General features: G+C 35.5%; 1 protein-coding gene across 5 annotated transcripts in view; it reads right to left on the bottom strand.

The window, feature by feature from the left end:
* The window catches only part of LOC150107272 (polycomb group RING finger protein 1-like), a 302,424-nt gene that overhangs the window by 24,565 nt on the left and 256,025 nt on the right, over positions 1 to 21,834 (bottom strand). For all 5 annotated transcript variants that reach the window (XM_090391122.1, XM_090391120.1, XM_090391119.1 and 2 more), the window contains one exon: positions 80 to 160. In XM_090391122.1, the coding sequence (XP_090247248.1) occupies positions 80 to 160 (81 nt within the window). The remainder of the gene's footprint in view (positions 1 to 79; positions 161 to 21,834) is intronic.

The following is a 21,834-nucleotide window of genomic DNA, read 5'->3' on the forward strand; positions in this document are numbered from 1 at the left end:
TTATAACATATCTAACTGGTTTTTCTCATTTTTGTGAATGGATGTAGTAAAAGGAAATTCAAAGAAATTCAAGAAATACCTGATCTTTCCAAAATGAAAGCCAAACCCTTTTTAAACAATGGTTCTCTGGAAGTATTCTGCCAGTACAAAATACATCTACCTGAAAGAAAAGCAAAATGACCTATTTATTAATTTAAAAATAAGTATAGCAGAAATATGAAATTAATATTACAGACTGTAATATTATAATTTAGGATTAGTAAATTCTGCTTCACAGCATGCAAACAGATGAAATGGAGCACAAATTATTATGCTAGAAGATTTTTAGCACTTCTTTATCACATAAATAAAATATTTATAACTAAAGTAGAACTTTCTTTTATTAAAATTATTTTATGGTCTGTCCTTGTTACTAGTACATGTTCAGAAATACATCATGTAGTGACATATTTCTGAAGGAATATTACATACCAATATGGCTACTAATATGCATGTACTGGAATCAAGTATTTATGTGATGAGCACATATTGAAAATATTCAGCATAATACATCAAGTGATTATCACTTGATAAAGTGACGAAAGTTTTTGACAAAGATTATCGACCAAAAGGCAATTTTAGCTCAACAATTAAGATAAGCGGATAAGTAAATTCTGAATAAAATATAATGCCTGTAAATAAAAAAATGCTGCATTTTCTATACAAGCCTGCATCCATCTCTTAATATTAGCAACAGACATAAAATGCATATGTAATTGTAAAATCTCTTATAGTGAAATAAAAACAAATTTTTTTTTTACCTAAATCAATTTTACATAGGGAAAATAACTGAATGTAAAACTACAAGTATATGTAACTAAAAGGATTAGACAGGATTATGCTAGAAGGTGAAGGTGAACAATAATCTCCAAAGTCACTGAAATATAGGAACTTTGCTGCCAAGACCTCAAGTAAGCATACGCAGGAAACTCCGGGAAGTTTGGATGGTGGGACAAGGGATGTCGAATGATATGAAAGGCCATTATTGCAGGCGAAAGGACATTTTTCCAAATTTTTCTGGAGTCTTGGGAGGAGAAGAGTAGGGAGTCCCTCGAGGAGTCATCCGGAGAATCCTGGGAAGTTCATTGGTAGGTGACCCCAGTGCAAGGGGGGAGGGAGAGTTAGGAAAGGCTGTATTCAAAGGAACCATCTGAGATATTCTTCAGCAAAACTACCGACCCATGTGCATGCTGATATGCTGCAACCAGAGCAGTTCCTATCATCGCTGAAGAACTATATTACTTTTCCAAGGGAGAGAACTTGTAAGTGACGAATAGTACCTGATCACAATCGTTTCGCAAGAATGAAGAAGAAACTAGCAGAACTCGCCGATATACCCCTCGAAAACATCAGGACTTGACAAGGTACTGAGAGCTAGTAAGTAGATTGCTCTGTGTTAATGTCCAAGATTGTTGTAGATAATCGATGCTAGTCCTGTTTAACCAATTGTAGTATATAGCAAGGAAGTTAGAGAGCAGAGCGTTAGCCTGGATATGCATAAATGACTGGTATAAGTTTGCATATTGCTTGTGTTAACTAACACATAGAAAGTGTTACATATAACTTGTCTTAGTTTTTATGAAATTGAATGCAAGGCTGTGTGAGCTATGAACTTTTCACATGATAAATAAGTTGAATGTGAGATTTCTTTGTTTAAAGTCTCAAGTGATAAGCTCAACATCATCATCAAATTCCTGATATATATCGTCAAGGGGTGTACAGGATATGATAGTACTACATGAAAAATTTACATCATTACTAACTTCCTATCTACAATTTTCCTCCAAATCAGTCTGTTACCTGTCAAGATGCCAATATTATCAGGTCTTATATTTCCGTCTTTTAAGGCACTTTTTACTGTATCAATCTACCTATATCTTGGTCTTCCTCTGGGTCTTTTTCCTGCCAACCTGGCAGAGAACACTTGTTTTGCTAATCTTTCCTTTTCCATTCTGCTTAAGAATGGAAAAGGAAACATACCACCTGAGATTAGCTCTGCTAACGCATTCCTGGATGCTGACAATATCAAGTTATTTCCTAATATCCTCATTTTTAATATGATATTGCCATTGATGCCATCTGTTCATGCCCCTAATCTTTCTCAGGACTCTCATATCTGCGGTCTCTAGTCTTTGGTCAAGTGTTTTACTTCTAACCCAGCTCTCAGATTCATAAGTTAAAATTGGTTTGAACAACACTGTCTTGTATACAGCTAATTTAGTGTTTTGGCAAATTTCTCTCTTATTCCATATAAATTTATTCAGTTGACTTCCTACCATACAGCTTTGCTGATTCTGTTGTCTATTTTCATATTTAATTTACCATCTTCACTTAAAATCGTGCCTAAGTAGCTGAAATGTTTTACTTGTTCTATAAGTTCTCCATTCACAATGCAGTTGATATTTTCAATGTTTCTGCCTATTTTCATTGTGTTTGTCTTTTTAATGCCGACTTTCATACCATATCTATTACAACATTTATTCAATTTAGTCATGGAATCTTGCAGACTTGTTGCAGATTTATTTAGAAGTATAACATCATCCACATAAAGCAAAAAGCTGAGATTAACACCTCCAATTTTGATATCAAGTTTAATACCACTTTCCTTCATAATGTGATCCATATAGATAATGAATAAGAGAGGGGGATAATGTACATCCTTGTCTGACACCAGATTTAACATCTGATTAGCTTTACAAGTGATTAGCTTTACTTGATAAATTGAGATTCACGTATGTGATATGTCCATTGCTGTTTGTAAAAATGTTTGTCTTAATTAAAATAAACATGTTTTGTTTTGTAAATAGCTTGCCAGATCTTTGTTATCCAATGCAACTGTTCTCATAAAAAAACTAATTGGACCTGTGTGAACAAAGTAAAGTAACTGCCATGACTGTACAATTCAGAGTTGTTTGAGATTAATGAACAAAGGGTTCTTATATGTGCTTAACAGAAAAATTCTCATGTTTGTAAAGGATAAAAAAAATGTACATGTCCTTGATGGTGCAGTCGTTACCTAATATAAATTTTTCAAGGACTAATTCAACATGAACATTAGCATTCTAAATAGGATATACCTTACGATGTTGAGGGGGTGGGAGTAATAGGTTAAGTGGATTAGAGACAGACTAAGGTCAAGTTATAGTATCAGATGTGAGTTTTAAGATTAGACTGTTTTAGGCAAAGATAGAGGTTACCGTCTCCGAAGGAATTTAACTTAAACTCAAGCAGACACAGATATCAATATAAGGGTGTGTGTGTGGGGGGGGGGGATTCATAAAAGATAAGAGTAACTAGAAAACAAAGACAATTACAAATCTTTGTTTTTTAAATCCTTTTTTAAATTACAAGTGACACGGTTCGACATAATAACAAAATCATCATCGTCATGCATATTAAGGATTTAAGCCTAGTGTCACCTGTACTAGCCTTAGAAATCATCGTTGAATCTTTTAAGAGGACGTCCTGGTTTTTTTTTTCCTAATGGCTTGTACTTTAAGGCTTGTTTTGGTAATCTTTCTGTTTTCATTATTTGAATGTGTTCCATCCATTTATGTTTAATTTTTTAATTTTTTCTATTACTGATTCTTGGTTTAATTCTTTCATAATTTCTTCTTTATTTTTATGATCAAATAGATTATACTTTGCAGTTTTTCTCATAAACTTCATTTCTGCTGTTATTAATCTTTGTCTTTTTGTTTTATTGTCCAGATTTCACTTCCATACAATAAGACTGGTAGGGCTAATGTATTGCATACATACTTTTAGTCTGGTTTTTTTTAAAAATAGAATTAATTACACCTGTTATTTTTAAATATTTTGCAATTTTTAGGTTTATATCTTTTTCATTTTCACATGTGATCATACATCCTAGGTAGTTAAATGAATTCACCTGTTCTAAGATCTTGTTATCTATTACTATTTTAGTTCTTACTGGATCTTGCCCTTTAAAGGCCATAGTTTTTGATTTTTCTGTTGATATTATCATACCATAATCTTTAGCTATCTCATTTAGATCTAAAATAGCTTTCTGTAAGTTATCTCCAGAATTTGTAATTATTATTTGGTTGTCGGCAAAAAGGAGAGTGTTTAAGTTCACAGTAGGAGAAAGTTTAATGCTTTGATGGAAATTTTTATTCCATTTTTATTATTATTTCATTTAAGTAAATATTAAAAAGAGTTGCTGAGAGGGGACATCCTTGTTGGACCCCTTGGTTTGTCTCTCTTGCATATGATAGCTCATGATTTAATCTTATTTGTATTTGATTATTTTCATATATACTTATGATAGCTTTTAGGATATTATTTGGTATTTGTCTTTCTTTTAATATGTTAAATAAAATGATTATTTTAACTTGATGAAATGCTTTTTCAAAGTCAATAAATGCAATACGTGTTTCTAAATTGTATTCTCTTCTTTTCTCTATTACTAATTTTAGGCAAAAGGCTGGGTGTGTATATGATCGTACTTTTCTAAAATAACGTTTTTGGAATATATCATTAGTTTGCTATTTAAAATTCTGTTATATATTTTGTAACAGGAATTTAGTATACTTATACCTCTATAGTTTTTAGGATCATCTCTACTAATAACAAAATAAAAATAAATAATCATTACAATGGCGCTGGTGCCTCCAAATAAATATTACATAATAAAAACATGAGCATCATATTGAAATATGATGCTCTTCCTTCTCATTATACAGATTATGGATTTATAACAAAAATCATAATAAAACACAAGTACAACAAAGACAAAAAAAATTCCATAAAACTCTTCCACATTCACTTTCACTATTAGGGGGACTTAACACAAGCAATGTATTATGCCACTTATAGACATTTAGAGTAGATTTGTTGTTTCTCACAGAATCTCAAATCAAGTTTCCACAACTACTATCAAATTCATCTATCTGAACTTAAAAATCAGGTAACACCTTTTATTCCACTATAGGGAGTAGGCAAAGCCATTTCAGCCCTATCTAACTTTTTTAAGACTGAGGGGAAATTTTAATCTATACCAGTAATCATCAGAGATAGCTGGTGCGACTTATATAAATTATGTTTTTTATTCTATATCACCCTGCTTTGTCCTTGTTTTCTTTATTTATTATACAGGAATGGATGAACTGCTTTAACTATCTGTAGCTGCCATCTATCTATTTCTACTATATCTTATTCCCCGTGCTCTATAGTATAACAAATTTATTTGTTTCATGACTGTGCCAGTTAGCCTATATATTGAGTGTGAGATCATAAGATCTTAAATCAAAGACAAAGCAGATATCATTTATTTTCCCCATTCATATATATATATATATATATATATATATATATGAGTGGTTCAAATATTTTAGGATAGTGCATTGACAGAATCAATGCAATGTGTTGTTCACAAACCATTTAATTAAGTCAAAAGGAAATAATTATGGAATTATTCACATTCACATATATGTACAAAATCATTACAATTCTCTTGCTAGTCTAAATTCTTTCTAATCTAACCTTAATTCTAAGTTAAATCACAATCTAGCATGACATTAACTGAATATGACTGCGGTGAGATGAGGCGGAGAACAAGGATTATGAATGATATGCTGGATATCATTCAATATCACTCACATTTAAATGTGTGAGGAGACAGGAGTACAGTTTGTTAATGTGTAGAATGAGTTTGAAGGAAGAAATGAACTGTATGGGAGCGATGGACTGCATTTGAGTGGTTATGGTGTGAATCACATGGAGAGACTGCTGCTGCTGGAAGGTAGAGAAGTGAGTAGAGTGAGAGAAAGAATGAATCAGATCAAGTGGGAAGTGATGCGGAAGAACAGGAGAGTAAGATAGGAGAGATTGAAGAGGTGGTTATGAATGAGGAAGTGAGTGGTATGAGTATAGAAAATGAGAGAATGGGTATGCAAGAGGAGCAGAGAAATGGGGAGGCTCAGGGTGGACAGGGGTACACAGTGTGAGAAACGTGGATGCTCCAAGAGGAGGTGAGAGCATGTGTAGACAAGAAAGAAATGGGATGACCTGGGATCAAGAGGAAACAGTTGGAATTGAAAAGGGTTTTAAAATAAGCAGAAAGGGAAATGGCCCCAGTCGAGCATGGAGAGATCACCTCGAGTGAGTGGTATCAGTGGAACTAGCTGTAGATCCAGAAATGAGCTGTTGTGTTTGTATACAAATGCTAGAAATATAAGAAACAAGGCAGATGAAATGGTTGCATTAATTGTGTGTCAGAAAAAGATTGTCAGAATAAGTGAGACATGGTTAGAAGAGGACGACATCCTGACAGGAATAGAGATGGAAGGGTATGATGTGTTTCGTGAGGATAGAAGGGTAAAAAGGGAGGGGGAGTGCTCTTGATGATAGAGAAAGAGTTATGTCCATACAAAATAGAGATACAAGAGGGAAATAGTGCTAGTGGTTTTGAGGCAGTATGGTGTGAGATAGAGGTGAATGGAATCAAATACTTGGTTGGATGTTGTTATAGACCAGGTAATGTGGATGGTGGTGATAATGAAATGTATAATCAAATTAGCCAAGCAAATAAGAAAAGGGTGATCATCATGGGCGATTTTAATTATGGCAATATAGACTGGAATGATGAGATAGCAACTGGAAGTAAAGAAAATGAGTTTCTTGAGTTTTTGAGGGATAACTACCTCAGACAGTATGTAACAGAGGGCACGTGAGGATTGAGAGTCTTGGATTTGGTCATCTCATCAGAGCATGTAATTATAAATGAGGTGTCAAATCATCCACCAATTGGTGAGAGTGACCATGTGGTGATTACCCGGGTGGTTGCCAGCAGTGTGAGAAAAGGGTATATGTGGAACTACAAGGGGGGGGGGGATTATAAAGAGCTCAGGAGACAGCTTGTGGGTGTAGCATGGAATGAGGAGTTAGTCAGAAAAGAGATCAATGCAGCTTGGGAGATTTTCAAAAACTATCTAGTAGATGGAATGTCTAAAGAGATTAAGCATGCAATACAGAGAAAAAGGGCATTGTGGAGGCAGCATAAGAGAAGTGGAAGTAACCAATTCTGTGAGGTCTACAAAGACCAGGCAAGGAGGGTGACTTGATTGGTGAGAGTAGCTAAAGAGAGGTATGAACAGCAGTTAGCTAATGAAGCCAAAAAGAATCCTAAGGAGTTCTTTCAATATGTAGCCAGAAAAAGAAAGAATGATTATGGAAGGATGACATTGATAGGAGAAAATGGTATAAAGACAGCTGTTACAGAATGTGTGGTGGAGATACTTAATGAGCAATTCATAAAGGTCTTTCAATCTTGTGAATGTGACTTCATGGAGAGATTGAGAGCAGTATGATGGGGAAGAGAGACTGATTGTAAGTGCTCTAGCCAAGAGGGGTATGGGGAGTTGAGTAAACTATATGTTAATAAGGCTGTGGGACTTGATAATACATCACCATGTATTCTGAAGGAATGTGCCAGGGAGTTGACACCTGTCCTGACATATTTTTTTAATAAGAGTCTTGCACTTGGTCAAGTCCCTAAGGAGGGCAAGATTGTGCCACTTCATAAAGGAGGTGATCGAACTCAAGCATCAAACTATAGGCCTATCTGTGTGTCAGGTGTTGTGGTTAAGTTGTTGGAAAAGCATGTGAGAACTAGGATCCAGAGTTGGGTTGATAACAATGGTATTATCTTTGATGGACAGCATGGATTTGCTAAAGGAAGGTCATGTTTTAGTAATCTACTTACTTATTACAATAAAGTGACTGCTTCCTTGGACAGAGGAGAAGGATACACAGTAATATACTTCGATTTCGCAAAGGCTTTTGATAGAGTACCTCATGATAAATTGATCGTCAAACTAGAGCAGATGGGGTTGGATATTAGATTAGTGCAGTGGATTGGAGAGTGGCTATCTGATAAGTACCAACAAGTTGTGTATGGGGGAGCGATATCCAGGAAAAGGAAAGTCATTAGTGGAGTGCCTCAGGGGTCTGTTTTGGGGCCATTAGTGTTTAACTTGTATATTAACGATATAGGTGAAGATTTGGATGGAGATATTCAGTTGTTTGCAGATGATGCAAAGTTGGGACAAACCATGAAGAGTAGTGAAGATGTTGTGGCCTTACAAGTAGACTTGAATAAATTGAGTGATTGGGCATGGAAATGGGGATGTGAGTTCAATGTTGCAAAATGTAAGGTTTTAAAATTTGGAAAACAAAGATGGGATGCAGAATTTACGCTTGGTGAGGATATATTGTTGGAGGTGGAAGAAATAAGAGATCTGGGGGTGATAGTGGATAAGGATCTGAAATTTAGGGGGACACATAGCCAAAATTGTGAAGACAACACAAAGGCTTCTGGGAATGATGTGTAGAAGTAGGGAGATTCTTGTTCCATTGTATAAGGCTTTGATTAGGCCACACATTGACTACTGTGCCCAGATTTGGTGACCTGGTTTTCAGAATGACGAAGAGATGTTGGAAGGGTCCAAAGGCGATTGAGTAAGGTAGTTTCTGACCTTTGGAATGTCGAGTATGAGGAAAGATTGAGAAGATGTAATTTGCAGTCTGGTGGACGGGAGGAAGAGAGGAGATATGATAGAGACCTATAAGTTGGAAAGGAGTTGTTATAGGATCAATGCTGGAGAAGTTCTACAGAAAATAGTGGGAGATCGGGGGAGAACCAGAGGTCATCCCTGGAAAACTGTATAAAGAGGGTGTGAGTAGGGGAGTGAGAGGCAGGTTTTTTTCGTGCAGAGTTGTAAATGATTGGAATGCCTTGCCTGAGAGTGTGGTGTCTGCAAGTGTTCAAGACACGGTATGATGAGCTATGTGTGTGATAAAAGGACCTCCTAGATGAGTCTTTGACTCCATGAGGTCTGGGGCAATAATAATAATAATAATAATAATATAAGGCATACCTTGTTTAAGCCTAATTCAACATTAATATACATTATCTCATTAACATAGACACTTGACATACATTCTTGTTCAGTATTATCACTACTTACAATTCTTGTTTGAATACTCTCTTTCACATTAGCCTTTTGTTCACAGTTAAGTGCTCCTTCTTGTCTTTCTTTCCGCTTGTTGACTTGTACCTGATTTCCCGCTAAATTTCTTCTTTGTCCGAGACGTTGACTCTGTCTTTGTCCTATAGTATCCTTAACTTGGTGGCAGTATACAGCTCCTTCCTTTCAAGATGATCAACATAATACTTCTTATGTGGTGATGGACCTAGGTAGAAGACTCAGAACCCATGACACTTCTCTTTAGATTTCTGACAACAAACCTAGCATGATGGTGGACCCAGGTAAGAGAAGGTTTCAGAACCCTAAGACAAACTTTCTTCTCTTTCAATTCCCAACAACAACCTTACATGCTCGCAGACCCAGGTAAGAGAAGGCTTAGAAAACGAAAGACCAATTTTCTTCTCAACGACCTGTCTTATATACACTTGGACTTCCCTTGTGTGCATGCACGTCTATCGAAAATGGTCACGTATTGACCTTCGGACATGATGACATTCTTCGTGCGTCTTTGGAAATTTACATCTAAGACAATTCCTGGAATTCTTCACTATTTTTGTAATTAGACTTACTGAATTAACATGAGTTAATATCATTACATGATGATGTCATGAGCCACATTATTTTAATAATGGCTCAAAATATTATTACAAAAATTAACATTATTCTAAGTACATTCTCCTAAACAAAAATACATGTAACAACAAACATGATAAGTTACAAAGTCACATATCATGAGAGATTTCACAAGACTAACACTATATATATGCTATCTGGTGAAGAGAGGCAGCTGATAAGTACCATCTCATGGTTCCTAGACCCAACTTTTTGTTTACTATTTGAAAATAGTATGGATTCTACAGTTGATTTTCTTGAGTTTCCAGGAGAAACTCAAGAAACTGTTAATCATTCTCTTGCCCATGCCAGAGAATGATTAACCCGGGAACAGGTTGAAAAAAGGCTTAGTAAAAATTCCTCTAGTTTGCGACTAGAAATGAACTTATGACACTCTTTCTTCTAGTGGAATATCCTCTATGATTTCTTCCATCATCAAGGGTACTTCTGCATTCATCAGATCTGACATCCCATGTCAGAAAATGCCAAACCTATAATCGCCTCTTTTTTGCGTACTATGGCTCAAATTTTCATTGCCACACTTTGTTGCAATCATTTTCTGATTTTATTACTTCTCAAATTTTGATAACTATGACTTTGAATATTATCTCCGGAGTTTAATTTTCTGCAGTTCAAACAATGAAATCATCTCCCATGGGAACTTCATCTCAAACTGAAGTGAAAAAAGACAAGAGTAAAGACTGAGTAAGAGGCCACAATATGACAGAAACAAGTTGAGATGAAGTACCATTCTTTCTGCACAATCGACGCAGAAAGAATGGTATCATTTTCATTTGCAACCATAGCCCTCCTTCTTCTCAACTTGTTATTATCATACTGAAGTAGCTTACTCCCAGTTACTATCTCAGTGTTCTTCTCACTTCTTCCAGTAACTCTTTTTTGTGGACATATGGGGATGAATTTGATGGATGGAAGGACTTACTTTAAGTTTTTTTGAGTCTTCTGGCCATGAAAGGTTTCAAACCTATGGCACATCAGTAGGTGGTAGGCTAAAGTATTTTTTACATAGTCTAGAAATCCTGCTCTAGAAGCCCTTCACAATTGGAAAAGACCTGAGCTCAATTCTCTTCATGACGGGAGGATTTTATATGGGCTTTATCAATTGAAGGTGAATTAGCTGATCTCATATCGAGTAGCAGATTTCTTTCTCCTGGAAACTCAGGTTTTTCATCCTGCATATAGGCAATCAGCCAGGAGAACACAAGAAAAATTTACAAACACAAAATACTATTGGTGGTGGATGGCATTATTTGTTGATGGTAATAGTGTCATTGCGTAGTTGGAGGAATTAATAAGCGGAGGAGACAGTGAGTTATGTAGTGGAATGTGCCTTCCCACAATATCTCTTTGGAGGCATTACAATAATAATAATAAGAATAATACAAAAATAAATAAATCATAATCAGGAAAGTATATAGGGAGAAAGGTGATCTGCAAACTCAGGAATATAAAATCAGATTATGACAGGAAATCACCAAGCAGGCCAAAGGAAATTGAAAGTTCTTCTGCTACATTCACCAATAAAAGGAAGAATAACTATGGAAAGATAATTTTGTAATTGACATCTCACTACCATGAGTAACAATGATAACTTGGTGACAGACAAAATAACTGAGTTACTGGGAGACTACTCAAGGGTACATATCTTCCAAGTAGAGATATATCAGTGACAGACTGATGAACATATATTGTATCTAGATGAAGTTGTTATTCTATCTACTTTACCTTATCGGCACCATCATGTTATTTCTTAATACACTTTATCATTCTGGCCTTCTCACTGTTGCTCACACTCTGTAGATTAACGAATTTATTTATTTAAGACTGTGCCAGTGATATTTAACGACTGTGCCAGTGTAAGAAATATAAACAAAGATAAAGCAGTTATTATTCCACGCTAACTCTTACTTTTCGTGGCTTAACTTATCAATTAGCATATCATAAATACTTTCCCCTTATTAGTCAGATTTATGCAGGTTCATAATTTTCAGACTAGTGCATTGACAAATCAGTTTCAGTGTGTCTCACAAATCAATTTATTTAAACCTAGAATTCTATATGCACTATTCAATTTACATATGAGCACTGACACAACAAAATTTCAAATCTTAGATAATTACAAGATTCTACTTTATATCTCCTACAATTCTATTTTATAATCTAAACATAACTTCTGATATTCTTACTAGTTATTCTTAACTCATTAAACAATCAACTTTTCAAGCATAAGTTCAATTAACAATAACATGTTTTTAACATACAGAATTAAATTTACTCTTAGAATTGGTACTTATTCGTTTACATCAATATATTTACGCTAACACAATTGACTGCACAACAAACACAACATGATTTGTCTGGAAGTACTTACGATGATTTGCATAAAATATCTCTCTTTTATTCACTACAGTCCTTTCCTGATTCCATTGTCTTCATGATCTTTCTTTCTTCAGACTATATGCCCATTCTTTGTTTCCTGGCTTTTCCTTTGTCTTCTGTCATCGACAATCTTTAACCTTCAGAGGATATTAATTAGAGACGTGGCGGCATCTGTCATTCAATGAGTGTTATCTCTGCTTTGCTCTCTGTGGCAACTTGTACAGCGCCTGCCATTTTCCGTCTTCTGTCATCAATAATCTTTAAAATTCAGAGTCTATTAACTAGTGATGTGGCAACATAGGCTATTCAATGTGTGCTATCTCCACTGAGCTCTCTGTAGCTCTGGCAATGGACACTTGAGTTTCCATGGTGGACCCAGGAAAAAGATGGCTGAAGATCCTAATAAGTCTCTCTCTTTCTGATTACTGACAGTGGACCCAGGAAGAAGAGATGTAAAGAATCCCAAGGCGTAAGATGCTTCTCTTTCGATGACCGACAGTGGGTTTTCACATGGCTGTGGACCCAGGTAAGAGAAGGTAAAAACCATAAGATGTAAGATGATTCTCTTTCAATGACAGACAGTGGACTTCACGTGGCAGTGTATCCAGGTAAGAGAAGGTAAAAAACTCTAAGGCAATTTCCTTTCAGGTGCGAAAGCTTATATATGCCCTGGACTTACATTACACATTTGGCTTAATACAGGTTTTTAATGAAATTATTACATACAAAGAATTTTGGGGAAGTTTACAGGCAATGACTATTCCCTCTCTCTATATATATATATGTTTAGACAAAACTTGTAAAACGAACATGAAACATCATTACTCATGTGAGATTTTACAATTTTACTTTTACCTTCCTCTCTTTTCCAACACCTTCATGAGCATGGCCTTCATTATTCTTAGAATTAGACTCACTATCCTCCTTAGGATTAACCTTAATCTCATGAGTTATTGCGTCATCAGAATTAGGATGATTTTGTTTCCTAATCCTATTAACAAATATTCTAGTCTTAGAGATTTTATGCTTAGTCCGAGTCATATTCATAATTGACTTTCCCCAGTCTTATTGCTTAGGTGTCTTGCTATTTGTCTCATTCATTTTATCTAATTCAATATTTCAAATCTGTTCAACCTTCCTTTCTTCTACTAAATTTGGCACTTTTGTTTCACTATCTAGTTGATCTTCTTTCAGATTTACCAAGTCTTCTTTCTCATCTTCATTTATCCTTTCTTTCTCGTCTTCATCTTCCTTTTCAAACACTTCTCTTTGTTCATCTTCAGAGCATTCATTAATCTCCTGTAATGTGTGTGCTATACCACTATCCTGCAAAGAGAAATTGTGCCCCCCAAGAAGTTACAGATAGACTGATATCTCTTTAAGAAATCAAGGCCAAGAATTACCTGAACATTCGGTTCTGAGGTCTCAGGAAGCACAATTAGCTTATGAGGAATTGTTGAAGGAAAGCATGGACTGCTAAGAACTACATTTATTTTCTCTGACATGGAAATCTCAGTCTCAGAGATACCTGTCAGTCGGATCAGATCATTTAACCTAATAATGTCACCAGGAATTAAATTCTTAATCTTGTTATAAGATCACAAAGACATTACCAAGACATGTGCTCATGTATCCAACAGAATCTCACAAGGCACATCTTCAATCAGACTTTGTATGCCTATTAAGGGCTTTTCATTACTGATATGTGCAATTTCAGCACCATTAAGTTGATCACATGAGTTACAAGTAAATCTGCTAATCTGATTATTTGGCAAGTTACTATCTACAATACTAAACACAATATTTCATCATACCTTATTCCTTTTCTTTCTATAACAATTTTTAGCTAAATGCTCTAGTTTGTTACAGTTGTAATATGTAGACAGAACTCTTTTTTTATTATTTCTTTACATTTAGTCTCATTCACTTCAGACAACTTATTCGACTTGTTATGAAAGTTATTTTAAACTCCTCTAACATTTTAATTAGTCTCTCTTGCCCTTCCAATATCGGTCTCTGTTGTCTCTCTATTTCTTCCTTAATAAAGTCCCTTAGTATTTCTAGTTCTAGAGAATCTACTGATTTAAGTTTAGAACTAACATCTGTATCTTGATCTAAATCTTTAGCGTATTTCTTACCATTTCCTCCAATTTAACGTATTTTCCTGATTTTCATTCTTCTTATTACAAGCTATATTCCTTGCAGTGGCAGTATGTTTTAAAGGGTGCACTTGCTTAGGATTTGAGGACTGATAGATGTCCCAAGCCTTTCTTCTCTTTTTCTAACTAATTTGTACCACTCATCCAGATTCTTAACTTTCTTCTTTTAGGCTATCTCCTTCAGTTCATCTTTTAGGCCTACCCTGAACTAATGAAATAAAGACCATTTTAGGTAAGACCTTTCTTCATCTGATACACTTAATATTAATGGTTGCATTACTTCCCTGAATGCATTATGTAATTTCCAAAAATTAGGACTTACATCTCTTACTTTAGAATATTCTGCTATTAATGCACCCTTAAATTTTCTGTAGTCAATCATATCTTACAAGATAGGTGAGGTATTTAAGAACATTTTTGCCCTACCTACTAATTTGTTCCTAAGAATAATTAGTAAGTGAAATTCCGACCATTTTCTTATCTCTTTGAGTTTTTCCACAAATTTAAAGTAAGATTCTATATTTTCATGGTCTTCTCCTGAAAATGTCAGAATTACAAGATTCAGATTAACTGTTCTAAGGAACTTGCTATCCTCCATTACATTTGTATCTACAAAAGTATCACAATCACCTTCCGTATCCACTTCTTAGTTAATATAAAAACCTTTATTCAACATTGATACTAATGTCCAAACTAATCCAATCCAATATTAGATTTGATTTCTCTCTACTTTATTGGACTTCATCCTGTCAACTGTGCAATTGTTATTATTCTCTACTTTACCTTATCTGTGCCATTATGTTATTTCTTAATACACTTTATCACTCTGGCCATCTTTACTGTTGCTCACACTCTGTAGATTGAATGTGAGTTTGTAAGAAATATAAACAAAGATAAAGCAGATATTATTCCCTGCTAACTATTACCTTTAATTTATCTCACTCATGGCTTAACTTATCAATTAGCATATTATAAATACTTTCCCCTTAATAGTCAGATTTATGCAGGTTTGTAATTTTCAGATTAGTACATTGACAAATCAGTCTCGGTGTGACTCACAAATTAATTTATTTAAATCTAAACTCTATATACTCAGATGTGAATTGTATACATGAACATTATTAAAGAAAAAATGAAAGAGTTTGAGAACAGGACCAAACCTTGGAGATTCAGAGATAAGCCCTGAAGAAAACATTGACTGATTCAGCCAGAGAAACATGTGGTGAGGTTGTCTGCAATGATGGAAAAATCAGAACTCCATGGTGGACACAGGAAATTAGTGGCAGTGAAGGAAAAGAAGAAAGCATATAAAAGTTCCTGGAGAATAAGTCAGCTTGTGCTCTTAGAGAATACTGAGACAAATGTAACAAAGCTAAACACTGCGTAAAACTAGCTAAGTCATGGGAAGACTTGGGTAAGAACGTAGAAAATAAATATCAGGAAGATGGCAAAATATTCTGGAGGCTGTTGAAAAAGCTCAGAAATGGAGGAAAGCGTGCTGTAAAAGGAATCAGAGATGATAAAGGTGACAGGAAAACTGGAGAAAAAGATATCCTTGATGTGTGGAGCAATTACTTTGAAAAATTGCTAAATGACACAAGAAGTGACAGCACAGTGGTAAAAACACTTAATAGGCATGCAATCAGGAATACATATCCATACTTGAAGTAGAAAAAAGCCATCAAAAGCCTGATATGTGGAAAGGCAGCAGAAGTAGATAATATTCGACAAGAAATGCTCAAGTTTGGAGGTATAAAAGTCTTACAGTGGCTGCACCGCATAGTTCAGAAGGCCTAGACAGAGGGGCAAATTCCAGATGATTGGAGTACAGCTCTCATAGTACCCATAAAAAGGGAAATAAAATTGAATGTGAGAATTACAGAGGTATTTCCCTACTGAGTGTTTCTGGTAAGATTAATGCAAGTTTACGTGAGATGCAATTGGGAAGGAACGTGGAAGTGAAGCTTGGTTAAAAGCATACTGGATTCAGGTCAAATAGAGACTTTAAACCCAATTTTCACTTTATGACAAATGGTTGAGAAATCATGGGAATATAACAAAGATCTGTATTTAATTAGTTTTGTAGACCTGCAAAAGGCATATGACAAGGTACCAAGAGAAAAGCTATTCAAAATGCTACAATTATATGGTGTCAATGGTGCATTATATCAAGAAATACTAAGTCTTTATTTGAGATATAAGTCAGCAGTTAGAACTGAAGGAAGTACAGGAAGATGGTTTGATATTAAATCTGGTGTCAGACAAGGATGTTCATTATCCCCTCTGTTATTCATCATCTATATGGATCACATTATGAAGGAAAGTGGTATGAAACCTGATATCAAAATTGGGGATGTGTTAATCTCAGCTCTTTACTTTATGAAGATGATGTTATACTTTTAAATAAATCCAGTACAAGTCAGCAAGGCTGACTAAATTGAATAACTGTTATAATAAGTTTGGTATGAAAATCGGCAATAACAAGACAAAGACAATGAAAATAGGCAGAGGCTTTGAAAATATCAACTGCATTGTGAATGGAGAACCTATAGAACAAGTAAACCATTTTAGCTACTTAGGCACAATTTTTAGTGAAGATGGTAAATTAAATATGGAAATTGACAACAGGAAGAATAAAGCTGGTATGGTAGGAAGCCAACTGAATAATTTATATGGAATAAGAGAGAAATTAGTCAAAACACTAAATTAGCTGTATACAAGACAGTGTTCGAACCAGTTTTAACTTATGGATCTGAGAGATGGGTTAGAAATAAAACACTTGAACAAAGACTAGAAACCACAGATATGAGACTCCTGAAAAAAAATTAGGGCATGAACAGATGACATCAATGGCAATATCATATCAAAAATGAAAATATTGGGAAAGAACTGGACATTATTAGCAGAGCTAATCTCAGTTGGTATGGTCACTTAAACATAATGAGAAAAGTAAGATTAGCAAAACAAGTGTTCTCTGTCAGGTTGGCAGGAAAAAGACCCAGAAGAAGACCAAGATATAGGTGGATTGATACAGCAAAAAATGTCTTAGAGGACAGAAATATAAGATCTGATAATGTTGGAGTCTTGATAGATAACAGATTGATTTGGAGGAAAATTGTTGATAGGAAGTTAGTAATGATTTAATTTCTTCATGTAGTACTATCATAATACCTACACCCCTTGAGGGTACATGTCAGGAATTTGATGATGCTTAACTATATATACACCATTCAATTTACATATAAGCATTGACACAACGAAATTTCAAGTCTTGGATAATTACAAATAATTCTACTTTAGATCTCCTACAATTCCATCTTATGATCAAGCATAACTTCTGGTATTCTTACTAGTTATTCTTAACCCATTAAATAAGAAACTTGTCAAGCGTAAGTTGGATTAACAATAACTTACATTTTCTACAGAATCAAGCTGACTCTTAGAATTAGTACTTATTTATTTACATCAATATTATTTACGCTAACACAACTGACTGCAAAACAAACACAGAATATGATTTGTCCTGAAGTACTTGCAAATTTCTTCTTGTACTTACGATGAATTACATAACATATTTCTTCCATTCACTACAGTCCTTATTTGATTCCTTTGTCTTCATGATCTTTCATTCTTGAGACTGTATGCCTGTCCTTTGTTTCCCATCTTTTTCTTTGTCGTCTATCGTCGACAATCTTTAACCTTCAGACTCTATTAACCAGCGACGTGGCAGCATTGGCCATTCAATGTGTGCTATCTCCATTGAGTTCTCTGTTGCTGGAGCAACAGAGAGTTGACCTTCACATGGTGGTGGAGTCAGGGAAAGGATGGCTGAAGACCCTAAGAGGTCTCTCTATCTGATGACCAAGTGTGGATCTCACATGGCAGCGGACCCAGGGAGAAGAGAAAGAGATGGTAAAGAATCCCAAGACATAAGACACTTCTCTTTTGATGATCAACAGCGAGTTTTCACATGGCAGTGGACCCAGGTAAGAGAAGGTAAAAAAAAATCCTAAGATGATTCCTTCAAATCCTAAGAAAATCCTTCAAGATGCAAGAGCTTTACACCCTGGATTCTGTGTAGTGCACACATGGAATGCTCAATATTACCATATATGGAACTGTGATGACATCACGCTTCATATGTAATATGTTTTGTTTAACAGAGTTTCATAATGAAATTGTTACATACAAGTTTTTTGGTAAGTTTATTGGCAATGACCATTCTATATTATATATATATATATATATATAAATTTATCTTTAGACAAAACTTGCAAAAACGAATATAAAAAATCATTATTCATGTAAGAGTTTATAAAGTGGAGGAGCCTAGAACAGTGGCCAGCGTATGCTAATAAAACTGCTTTGGATGATATATAACTGCATATTTGAAGGGTATGTGCAAAAGAGTTAACTGCATCCTTGATTTGATTTGTTGCTTAGAAAAATCTCCATTGTTTTCTGTTTCGTAATACCTATTATGTGAAACTCTTCTTTTGCTAGTTCCATTCTTTTCCATTGACACTTCTTATAACTGATGGTGCCAAACTCGAACTCTGCTGATGTTGAGTTGGGATTTGTTCCAGTAGCTGACTTTTTTTTGCTGTGTTCCCTGACAAAAGCTCTGTGGGGCCTTGTTTAGGCAAAAGGGTTGCTCTCATTTGACTTAGAGCTCTACATTGCAGGACTTCACATTACAGGGATGATAAATGTAAACTTTCAAGAAGTTATGTTCAAGAAATTTGAAATACAGTTTCCTCTTTTCATAGCATAAAGCGACTTAAGAATGTGGTGAGCCAACTGAGCTCAAGGATCTACTGTAATGTTTTGCAATATGGTACATTTAAATTATAAGAGCAATGTCCATGAAATTCAGTATATACATTCCCTTTTATGATCATTTAAATTAATATAAATGACTTGGTTGAGACCCAACAACAAGAATGGAGATAGTGTGTGAGTTCCATGTTATGGTAGCATTAGCCCTAGTCCAAATACTAACAGCCAAACCCAGCAAATTTGAAATATAGCTCCCTTTTATCCATGCATAAAAACAATAGTACAGATTGATAATGCCCACTGATCTGTGTGTGTCTGCACTAGAGGATTTTGTGTTATGCTAACTACATTGGGAAGTGTAGTTACTAGAAGATTTTGTGTTATGGTAACTACATTCTAAATGGGAAGTGCTAAGCTTATGTAATTTAGAACAGAACTTTCTATTATTTCAATTTAAGGCATCATTAAGGATTTGGATGGGACCTCTGAATTTTCACATCTCTATGCTGCAAAACCACTGTTTTCACTAAAATTATAATATATACATATCAATCCAATATGCAGAAAGAGTTGCAAAAAATTTATAGGAAATTAGTGCCTTATGGACAAGAGATTAACTAGGAGAAAGAATTTGTCGATGTGTTTCTCAAAGGTTGTTGTCATTTAGGGAAGGTAAGGATGCAGGGTGTCCACATTGAACCTCCCTAGTTTAAAAGAACAGTAAAAAATAAAAATGTGGAAATATGCAAGGTTTTGTTCAAATGTTCCACAGACTCTACAATCATCATCCAGAATTTTTTCTTGTGTCATGTCTTGAGTGGAGAAAGTGAAAGTTGTGTGATGGTTAGCTGAGCTGAAATCAATCAAAGCAGTGCAGCATAAGTTCCATCAGTTGTACAAAAAGGCAGCACCCGACCCCAAGAGTATCCATTTGTAGAAAGAAAATTTCCTAATGACAGGAAGCATTTCAAAACAACATGGAGGAGGGAAGCAGCTAATATCGGAAGAGAAGATGGAGAGGATTTGTTAGGAGAGCGTCATGTGAATTGCAAATACCTGCACCACCATCCACAAGGTTGTCCATCATGAGTTTCATCTACATGCATACAAAATGCAGGTGTTGCAGGAAATTAAGCAAAATGATAAGCCACAATGTGTAATGTTTGCAGCTGAAATTCTGGAATGTGCCGACAAGAATACAGATTTTCTTTCCCAGATTTGCTTTTTGGACAAAGCCACTTTTTCATGTCAGTGGAAAAGTGAACAGGCACAATGTTAGGATATGAATGGGGGAGTGAAAATCCTCACTGTATAATGGAACATGGGCATGAAGTTCCAAGGTAAATGTCTGGTGTGGTGTAATGCGAAACACTATCATTGGCCCATTTTTTCTTTTTAATGGAAAGCAATATCGATGAAATGATTTACCTCCACATGCTGGACAATTTCATCTTTCCATAAGATTTGCAACTACACATCCTCTTTCAATAGGATGGTGCCCTGCCACACTGACATTTGGCGGTCCATATAACTCTGACAGGGTCTTCCCTCAGCAGTTGATCAGACATGGAGCACTGATTTTCCTGGCCACCATGATTGTTGGATCTTACCCCACTTAATTTTTTCTTGTGTGTGTGTGGGGGGGGGGGGGGTGAGGACAGTCTACACAACTAAAGTGGACAGCCTAGAAAACCTGAAATCACATTTCTGCTGCTGTGTACTCCATCACCGACATACTTCAGAGAACCTAGTTGTAGATAGACTATCCACTTGACACTGTGATTGCTACTAAAGAAGCACACGTGGAAGTGTAATGATTTTTTTTTACAAAAACTTGGCGAGTGTTCCTTCTCATTTGTACAATTTCAACGTCTGCACGGTTAGCCTAGTGGCTATGCGCTTTGCAACCATATGCCTGGGGAAGGAGTGTCCTAGGTTCGATTCCCGTCAACGACACGAGGAGCTTAAGGATCTTACTTAGCCATAGCCAAGTTAGCCAGTCTTGGGCGTGGACAGCAGGGTTTTTTCCACCAGTTTATCTGGGGTTTTTCATTCCGCAAGCTGGCAAACCGGTCCAGTAAACACACGGATTACAGTCAGGAATACTGACCCAGCCATAGGTCTGATTCGTCAGCTATGCCGGTTCTGGAGCCCGGATAAAATTTGGGGGGACTGAGATGGTGCCGTACCTCCCTGTAAAAGGGGAGTAGTCACTGCCGCGTATCATCATATGATTATTATTATTATTGTACAATTTCAGCACCATGGCCCATACACTTAAGTAGCAGTAGCATGTTGAAACTGTATATCCCCTTTAATAACTTAAGTGATTCTATAAGATCTCCTCTTTTTGCCTATATGTAACTGACACATCTTCAGTCTATCCTCATAGCTCCACCATTTTGGTCAACAAGTTCTGAATGCCCTCCACCACTTCCACATTCCCAAGCACCCAGGCAAACAAATCTATGCATATAGGCATATCAAATCATATTAAAGTCTTATAGAGGGGCAATAAATTTCTTATTCCTGTTTGTTAGTGAGGCTCTTGACATTTAAGTGATCATATGAAAAATTTTGCTAACTCCTGTAACATGTCTTTCGATCTTCAATATTACCCCTAAATCCCAAGTCTTGTCAATTTCTTGCAGTCCACTTTCATCTAGGTAATACACAGCTTGTAGTTTTTTTTTTTTTTAATCCCAAAGTACATACTTTCATATTTTGCCACGCTGTCCCCAGTTTAGCATCAGAAAGAAATCTCCCTAAATAGAATAAATGAACAAATCAGAATACGAGAGGGCAGCTGACTAAAACATCTAATGATGTATTAG

Source organism: Typopeltis vanoorti, chromosome 4 (assembly GCF_054136105.1).
Source record: "Typopeltis vanoorti isolate ZY-2024b chromosome 4, IOZ_Tvanoo_1.0, whole genome shotgun sequence".
Classification (NCBI taxonomy): domain Eukaryota; kingdom Metazoa; phylum Arthropoda; class Arachnida; order Uropygi; family Thelyphonidae; genus Typopeltis; species Typopeltis vanoorti.